The sequence below is a fragment of the Corylus avellana genome, chromosome 11 (genome assembly GCF_965113065.1).
Source record: "Corylus avellana chromosome 11, dhCorAvel1.hap1.2, whole genome shotgun sequence".
NCBI classification, from domain to species: Eukaryota; Viridiplantae; Streptophyta; class Magnoliopsida; order Fagales; family Betulaceae; genus Corylus; species Corylus avellana.
The window spans coordinates 5,467,375-5,476,809 of record NC_142500.1 but is presented as its reverse complement, the minus strand read 5'-3'; the positions used below and the strand labels follow the sequence as shown (position 1 = coordinate 5,476,809).

Below are 9,435 nucleotides of genomic sequence, written 5' to 3'. Positions count from 1 at the left end.
GAGATAGGATAGGGCTCCTCATTGCCAATTTAGGAAATTAATGGTGAATAAAACGACGTAGGTAGAGAGGATAAGCATGTACGACAGAAACTGGCATACGTTTTAATGGCTCGACTGTCTGGGTCCATAATAAAAGTAAGGCCCAACCACTAATTTTTCGTAGTTTGAGTTGATTTTGATTGATTGAGCCCTATTACCTATGGCTATGTGTGATGGACTGCAGTCTATTGCAGCTATAGGCCCCTAAATAAATGGGGAAGTTATGATTCAAGAGAGAGGTTGGTGCTATATATATGTATAGGGGAGAGGCTTACATGCTATATATATATGTATAGATCCATTGGTCCGAAAGGAGTTCGAAATTATTTAAAAACACTGGGTACAAACTATATATATGTATAGATCCATTGGTCTGAAAGGAGTTCGAAATTATTTAAAAACACTGGGTACAAGCTATTTATATGTATAGATTCATTGGTCTGAACGGAGTTCGAAGTTATTTAAAAACACTAGGTACAAAATTAGTTGCTCCCAGTCCTGGCTAAGATGTTCAGGATGTTCATAATTATGGGTACCACATATACCGTGTAGAATAGGTTGGTTGGAAAAATAAAATCCTCTTTTTTGTTACCTTGTTACTTGGTTTCGTTTTGATTGTATCTACATTGTTTTTTGTAGGGGTGTCAAAAATTACCAGGGAACCGGAACCGGAACCGGAAAACCGGAAACCGGGGTCCCGGTTCCGGTTCCGGTTTGAAAAATCTAAAAACAGGGTACCCCGGTTCCGGTACCGGTTTTTGGTACCCGGTTTTTACCGGGAATACCGGAACCGGGTTTCCATTTTATTTAATAATATTTATATATTATTATATTTATATATTAATATATATATTATATATATTAATATTTTTTACACTTAGGTTTAGGTTTAGGGTATTTTAAAAAATTAAATTTTTATGTCTAAGGCTCAAATAGGCAAAAAATAATGATTTTTTAGGATTTTTGGACTTTTTAAGGTTTATTTTTTAATTATTTGGAACAATCACAACAAAGCCCTTTTAATTTAGACAAAGAAACTAATAAATTTTTAAAAAAATGGGCCAACTTATAAAAAAAAATTGGCTTATTTTAGGCCCAATACCTAAAATAAGCCCAAAAATCAATTTTTTTAAAAAACCGGTTACCGGACCGGGTAATACCGGAACCGGCCGGTAACCGGGACCCCGGTTAACCGGGGTCCCGGTTCCGGTTCCGGTTTCTCGAAATTGAGAACCGGGGTACCCCGGTTCCGGTTCCGGTTTTAGGCCAAAAACCGGGAAACCGGACCGGGTTGACACCCCTAGTTTTTTGGTTAGTTTTGGACTGTTGTTTGAGTCATCTACCCTTTTTGTTTTGTATCCTGTTGTAATTCTCCATTTCTCACTTTTCCTTATTTGATTAAAAAAAAAAAAAAATCATCTTTTTATTTAGGCTTTTGGGTAAGCTAATTAAAGAGATTATGGGAATTTATTTAGAAGACCAACATCTCTTTTGATAATATATATATTTTCACTACACACTTCACACTTCGACAAATTTTTTATTCTTCTTTTAGCTTTTTTAAAATATTATTTTTTATTATATTATTGCCAATACTCATATTTTCTAACTGGCGTGCCCCGTTTTGAGAATAAGGGAAACGCGAACTTAGTCTCAAGGCAACATAACAAAGCAGGAGATTAAAACTTTCTTATATACAGATTTTGTCATGTTAGACAGTACTACAGAAGGCAAGGGGCTCAAAATACATAGTTGCAATACTATGTTGAAAGTAATCTAGGGTCCATAGAGAAGAATTATTGATGCTACATTGTATCTTCAATAACAAAATCTCTGAGCACCTAAGAAATGAACAATGTTGCTACAAGGAAATTGTTGGCATCTACTCCTTAGCGTTTGCTTTACATTGTCTAATTAAAGTTGTACAAAGACATGAGTATCGATGCCTGTAAACAGAGTTTACGAGTGAAAATTGTAGGTTTCACAACTCCAGTAAGTAAACACAAAATATAAGTAGAATTATATAACAAAATATTAAATTGAATGAAAATTTGAATCACAGGTATCATAAATACCTTTGGATGGAGTAACATCATTTGCTTGCAAAACAAAATCACATAAGTGGAAGATTAAATCATAGAGCAGACTGTTGAGAATAAAGCCAATATTTTTGCTATAAAATATTTCAAGACTTCATTCCATTTATTTTCATTTTTGTAAACTATTTATGTTTTACTCCTTGGGCCATCTCTGCACTTCTTAAATCATGAGTGGTGCAGGTTGACTTGTTCTGAATGACCCTTGTGAGCTCATCCTATGGCCACAAGAATGCTGTCTGCCGTGGAGATTTTTTCAGATAATCAGAAGAAGGACACCTTTGTGTATCTATCATTTGATGTGATGTGTTATGCTATCTTTTGATAACAAGTGTCAAGTGATCCAAAATATGTCATAGACATGTCATGTGGTGCCAGAGGGTTAAACTTATAAAATATAGTACACCTGCAAAAATTTCATAAGAGCATTTTCAGTAGTACTGGCTATTTTAGTTATTTAAAATACATATTTTTCAATTTTAACTACTCATTTTTAATACAAATTTAAACTTTAAATATTATTTTTATTAAAAAGAAGAAAAGAGAGAGAAAAGGGAGAGGAAACGAAGAAAGAAAAGAATAAAAAATTACTTCAATTTGTTATAGTAACACTTTATACCGAGACGTTTTATGTAGCACAAAGTTTTTATTTTGAAGCATGTATTGGAGACTAAAAATGACCCATAATATTTAGTTATTATCAACTATAGCATGTGCAAATTCATGTATAATGAGAATTCTCTTTTCTAAGATTCATAAACAATTGTAGTATGTGCAAAGTGTTGTTGAGAATGAATAAAATAAATAAACATTTTGCTACAGTAATTACCCAAAAATTACTAACCATTATAGCAAAAAAAATATGTTTTACCTAAGCTGAATAAAACTGTTAAACCTAATTTTTACCTCATATTAACTAAATATATATACAAATTTTTTTTAAAAAAAGGAGCTTGGAACTTGTGGTGATCCGACCATAGTATTACTACCATGGACACAAGAGACAGAATGTCATTCCATGTGGTCTCCACTCACCCACGCCACGTGCACTCCAATTAAACCAAACAAATAGAAAGCTGTGTTTGGGGGAGAATCAAGTTGAAACGATCGAGTGACATTTGCAGTCAATTCAAAAAAAAATTGAAGGGACTTTTGTATCCTTCTGGCTTCTACTTTCGATTTATATGATCAAAAGCCCTACACCGACAATGAGACCACAGATATATAGCATTTTTAATAGCATTTTCAAATTTGTTATGTATCGTTTTTAACATGTGAGAAGCATTTTTAATAGCATTAATAAGAAAATATGTGTTTCTCATATGTTTTATAAACATGTCATTTTATTAGACTGGCGGTTTGTACCTAAATTTTGTCATAAAAAAAAAAACACACTTCAAAATCATCAAAATTGTTAATTTCTTAATGGATAATTAGTTAGAACCGAGTAAATCACTGTTTGTCCTAATAGTTTAAGCTAATAAAAGATATTAATTATGTTTATTAGGTGATGCCCGACTAGTGAAATATTTAATTAAAATTACGATGAATTGTGAAGTCAGAATATAAACTCATAACCTATCTCTAATAACATGTTATGTTGTTACTATGCACAACAATAATGAATAATATGAAATCGAAGAGAAAGTCGAGATATAGATTTATATGGTTCGGCAATGTGTCTACATCTACATGAGAGTGACTATATTTTACTATTAATGATTCAAGGTTTTACAATATATACAACCACTAGTATATAAGAAAACCCTAATTGTACGAACGTATTTTGAAAATTTTCGTTTTGTCTATTCGGCAAACCACTAGTATTTCAGTATTACTCTCTATACTTAAAAAAATATGAACCACTAATTTCAACATGTTAAACCGTCACTTGTTCCGAAAGTAAGACCGATAAGAAGAGAAGAATTTGTCATATACTCCCTTTGGCCGTTTATGAGTAATCTGATTCCTTAGGTATGCTATGGGATAAATGTCCAAGTGTATGTTTTTTTTTTTTTTTTTTTGCCTGGTCCTTACGGAATATGAAAAATATCTTGGTGGACCCAACTAGGAGACACAATTGAAAGGCAACGGTTGAAATGCCCTATTCATGAGAGAACCTCTCCTCCACAATCTACACTGTTGAAACCAGCTCAACACAAGAACCACCACCCATCTTTGGTCGACGCATGTGGACGAGATTTCAACCTTAAATTCTTCCACCTTTTGAAACTTGGGGAGCCCAAATTCTTGGGCGCACGTGGCTGTGGTCCTTGCTCTATATTATAGACCGTAGGGGGGGGTGTAGACTAGAGGGAGTAATCGCATTCATGACGAGCAATGGCTGGAGAGGGAGTAATCGAATCGTATAGGTGTGGTGGGTGGCAATCACCGTATACTGTCTGGCGCGGGTTCAGCGCTGCAGGTGGGAGGGGGAGGAGAGGTTGGGGGGGGGCTCGTGGGCTTGCCGGGGATGACGTGAAATCCGCGTGGGTTTCTTTCAACAATCTTCAAGCCTTCTGACACGAACAGAGAGTGGGATTTGGTTGAATTTCCGGGGGGCAAAGTTGATTTGTTGGAACTGTGTTTTATTGCGTATGTGCAAGAGGGACCATACAACAACTATTTTTGTATTTCTGTCATTGCGACCAACCCATCAAACAAAACCAGAACAAAGCAAGGGAACATGTGTATCTAGTTTTCTAGCATTTCTTTTTTCTCTCTCTTAAACAATCATTTTTTTTATCCTTAATCCACGTGCTAATAACATTTTACCATAATGATGGTACAAAATCGTTCATCTTTATCTAAAGGGTGTTCTTTAATCATAACACGTATCCTATGCTTGGAAAAGACAGGCCTCACGAGCCAAATAAAGAAAAGCGCGTAAACAATTTCTACTCTCGCACTTTTAAGTGCATTTTCTTTTATATGTAAATAAAATTTGTTGTTAAATTCAAAATTTAATAATATCTTTTACTATTCTGTTAAAAACAATGTGCATTTAAAAATCTTCAAATGTGTAGCGTTTTTGGAAAGACTAGGGCATGTTCAACAAAAGAAGTTGAGTGGGCCGGACCCACCTGGTTCCATCGGTTTGACTATCAGGCCAATAACCGACCGGGAAAAGGAAATGGAAATCTAGAGTCTAGAGTGTAGACCCTAGAGATGCTTTCTTTCAATTAATTTAATGGGCCCGCAGTGAGACAGAAAGAAAGGGCACTGCAGTTTCGCGCTTCTGTTGGGAGCGTGAAGACAACGCTCTACTAACTAAACACTTCCTTAGATTTTTATTTTTCTATACAACCGCTGTTTTTTTTTCTCTTTTTTGATATGTTCACATAAAGGAAGGAGAAAGATTCGAACTAATGACCTTCGCTGCATGAGACGTGGTCCATAACCGATTGAACTATCCCTTTGGGACCATACAACCGTTTTTTTCTTTCTAGTCTGGGCAAAGTTTTCAAAAAATTGCAATAAACCCAAAAAAAAAAAAAAAAAATCTTGCTTTTACCTTTATTTTACTTCTCCCTCTTTCATTAATTGTTCTCATTCTATGCAAACCAAAAAAAAAAAGCACAACAACAACAGCAAAATCTTGCTTTTACCTTTATTTTACTTCTCCCTCTTCCATTAATTGTTCTGATTCTATGCTAAGCAAAAAAAAAATCTCAATTTTGAATATGTTATTTACAAACAAAGTCCATAATGGCAAGCGAATAGTTTGCTTAAAATTTGAACATGTAACAGGATTAATGGTAATTTTTGATACAACGTGAAAATTGAGCAATCTAACTGGTTTAATTAAAGAATAATACTATAAATAAAATTTTTGTCCTACTTTTATCCTCCAAAGTTTATGTTGTATATAACTTTTAAAATTATGATAAAAAAATCAATCTAATGATGGTTTTGACATGAATTTAATATAAAATTAGTGAGTTAAGGTCGAACAGCAGCTCTCACTCGTTTTAATTAAGGGAAATTATATATAAACTTCTTAGGTCAACGCGCTTTTTTTTTAAAACTTCCTAAATATTTTTTTTAGAAATTTAGTCTTTGGGTCACTCAAAACTACTAAAAAAACTCCCTACCATCAATTTTTGTTAACTGCCGTTAGTCCACTCAAAACTCTCCGTTTTATCTGATTAAAATATTCATTTTTTATTAATTTAATTTAAAAAATTAAATCTTAAAAAAAAAAAAAAATTGATGGAACCCCTAACGGCCACCCCCAGGTGGTTTGGGGTGGCCTTGCCCACCCCTGGGGTGGCTTGCGGCCACCCACAGGTGGTTTGGGGTGACCTGCGGGTCACTGCAAACCACCCATGGGGTGGCTCGCGACCACCCCCATGGGTGGAAAGGGGTGGCCGTGAGCCACCCCATGGGTGGTTTGGGGTGGCCCGCAAGCTACCCCAAACCACCTGGGGGTGACTGCAAGCCACCCCAGGGGTGGGCAAACCACCCCATAGGGGTTGAGGGGGTGGCCAGGGGTGGCGGCCACCCTTCAATTTTATTTTATTTTTTTTAGATTTAATTTTTTTTAATTAAATTAATAAAAAATGAATATTTTAATCAGATAAAACGAGAAGTTTTGAGTGGACTACGGCAGTTAACAAAAATTGACAGTAGAGAGTTTCTAGTAGTTTCGAGTTACCCAGGAACTTAATTTCCAAAAAAAAAAAAAAAAACTCAGGAAGTTTTTTAAAAAAACACATTGATCTAAAGAGTTTATATATAATTTCCTTTTTAATTAAATAAGTTGAATTAAGATTAACTTTATAATCTTATATATTTATCAAGACATGATTTAAATTTATCATGTGAACATGAATTGTCACCATTCACATCCACAAGGGTATCAACGAATACCCGATATTGAGTTCCAAAGCATGAGATTCATTCAGTTCCCAAAAGCATTCATAATTTCGATGGAATAGAATTCTGTGTGTTTCAATCCCAATTGAATTTGAGATTCACCGACAACAAAATTCGGATGGAGAACAATATAGTGTGCGCAAAGTCACGTGGCTTTAATGCGCGTGGGTAGCTTTAAACAGGGTAGTGTTGGGAAGGTTCAGAAAACAATGAACAAAGGAAACATCCGGGCAACTGGGTCGGCCAAAAGTGGAGCATTGATACGGACCCCTTTCCATTTGTTTCCAACACCCTGTCCCACGCCCCGCCCGCCCCGCCATTCTCTCCCTCTCTCTCTCTCTATATTAAAAGCCCCACTACCAAGAATCCTACATTGCTTAACTCGATCCTTCGCCCTTTTGCTTTCACACTCCTTTCTAGTTTGCTCTTGCTGATCGATCTCCTGATTATATTATTGCCTTCTCCTTGTTCTGTTGTTGTTGTTGGATTATAGCCATGGAGCTTCAGCTGGGTCTTGCTCTTCCGACCAATCCGACCAAAGGCTTCGATTTAAATTACTATGGTTACGAGCCTAAGGAGGTCGTGGTCTCGGGGCTCTGGTTCGATGGCAATAATTGCTACGTGTCTAGCCACCAAGACATCAATATTGACGACAACAAAAAACGTAGTTTTTCCCAAGCCTTTGAGAATAGTAGCACAGATAGAGCCGTGCCTCGAACGCTTCCTTTGCTGCTTTGGAACAACCGTCCCAACGAGGAAGACGATCCCAAAGACCCCAACAATCATCACTCTTTATTCGCTTTTAACAAGTACGTTAACTGTCATCTCTTTTTCTTTTTCCTTTTTTTAATTTAATTTTCATTTGATCATGGGATTCAATTAAATATATGTGTAGAAATGATGATGGGGATCGAGATGGTGTGGTGGGGTGGCCGCCGATCAAGTCATGGAGGAATAATAATAATAAGAGGGTTTGCCACGACAACCAAGGTGGTCGGAGGTTATTGGAGAATGCGTATGCTTATTGTGGAGGCAGAAGATCAAACTCCATGTACGTCAAGGTGAAGATGGAAGGAGTTGCAATTGGCAGAAAAATCGACTTAACCCTCCATAATTCCTTTCAAACGCTCACGGATACCCTCATTGACATGTTTCAGAAATGTAAGTATAGTTAATTATAATTCATTTAATTAAATATGTTAAATTCTTGATTTTTAATTCATTAATTTTATATTAGATCATGTTAAATTGAAAATCTTGTAAAAAATTATCAATCCCGGAATCGAAATTCATTTAATTCTTTGTAACTTATCAAATTAGTGAAAACTGTCAGCATTACGTGAAATAAGGAGGCATGGGATTGACACGTGCGTTTTTGGTTTTGTTTTTAAGGGTTGTTGGAAACAGGTCAGAAAAACTCGAACATCTACAAGCTCGCTTACCAAGACAAGGAAGGAGACTGGCTGTACACTGAAGACGTATCTTGGAGGTAAGCAATTGTAGGAAAGTTACAGTACACAAACCATTTTCCTTCTTTATTATTGTCGGAAATATTTCACTTAAAAGTGGAAAGGGAAAATAAAAAATCATAGATACTGTTTGGGTTATGCAATTCTTTCAATTAACACCTGAAATTTCTGGGTTTTTTTTCTTTTCTTTTCTTTTCCAGGGCTTTCATCGGGTCTGTGCAACGTCTCAAGTTGCTGAAGAGCAGCAGTAAATGAGCAACAGTACTTATCGTAACCCGCAGCGTTTTAGCTCTATATTTAAAGGGTCTGTAGACTCTCGTATGGATTTTGTGACATGAATTTTGGATGACTACGTAAATATAGTTTATTTAGAAGTAGAACATCCTAGCTAGTGCTATAACCTATGGATAACCGTTTACCCCAAAGTAAGAGGGGAAAAAAAAAAAAAAACATAATTATAGTTAGATCTGCTTAAAATTTCTTTCTTTCCTTCTTGTTAATGAATAATTAGCTGGAATTTCTTCTTTATTCTTTTATGCATTGATAACTTTCATAGAATACTTTGACTAACCAATGATAAAAACGGTAGTGACATTTACGCTATTACTTTAAAATGACTAATTAATTTAAAACTTCGTTATAATCACTTATTAAGTTTAGGTTTATCTAGTACGTAAGTAATGTGAAACTTAACACTCGTAAATATCTTTATAAATCATTGAGTTACTTATTTTTTCAACATGAGATCGAGGTGTTACAAAGGCTCTTTGAGCTGTTTAAATTGCATGTAATTTGGACGGTTTTGCAATCATTTATCTCTATTGAATTGCTTAAATTACATGCAATTTGAATAGTCAATCGTAGAGAATTTCAAACCTTTTCGAAGTCTATCAAGGAGGACTTCTTTTATCTTTGAATGTCTTCCAATGAGGACATTTTCTTTTCAATGTTCA

General features: G+C 35.2%; 1 protein-coding gene across 2 annotated transcripts; it reads left to right on the top strand.

The window, feature by feature from the left end:
* Positions 1-7,382: 7,382 nt before the first annotated feature.
* On the top strand, positions 7,383-9,010 carry LOC132166029 (auxin-responsive protein IAA11). 2 transcript variants are annotated; one of them, XM_059576771.2, is made up of 4 exons: positions 7,383-7,822; positions 7,909-8,174; positions 8,421-8,502; positions 8,683-9,010. In XM_059576771.2, the coding sequence occupies exons 1-4, from the start codon at positions 7,509-7,511 to the stop codon at positions 8,735-8,737; spliced, it is 717 nt and encodes a 238-aa protein (XP_059432754.2). In that variant the 5' UTR covers positions 7,383-7,508; the 3' UTR covers positions 8,738-9,010. The 2 variants fall into 2 exon arrangements, with proteins under 2 accessions (XP_059432754.2, XP_059432753.2); XM_059576770.2 differs by having other exon boundaries at positions 8,406-8,502.
* Positions 9,011-9,435: the final 425 nt, after the last annotated feature.

Excerpts from the sequence above, each read along its gene's own strand:
- LOC132166029 (XM_059576770.2), top strand. The coding sequence starts at position 7,509 with ATGGAGCTTCAGCTGGGTCTTGCTCTTCCGACCAATCCGACCAAAGGC. Across the intron at positions 8,175-8,405 it reads CATTGACATGTTTCAGAAAT|GGTTGTTGGAAACAGGTCAG; the intron begins GTAAGTATAGTT and ends TTTGTTTTTAAG. Across the intron at positions 8,503-8,682 it reads ACTGAAGACGTATCTTGGAG|GGCTTTCATCGGGTCTGTGC; the intron begins GTAAGCAATTGT and ends TTTCTTTTCCAG.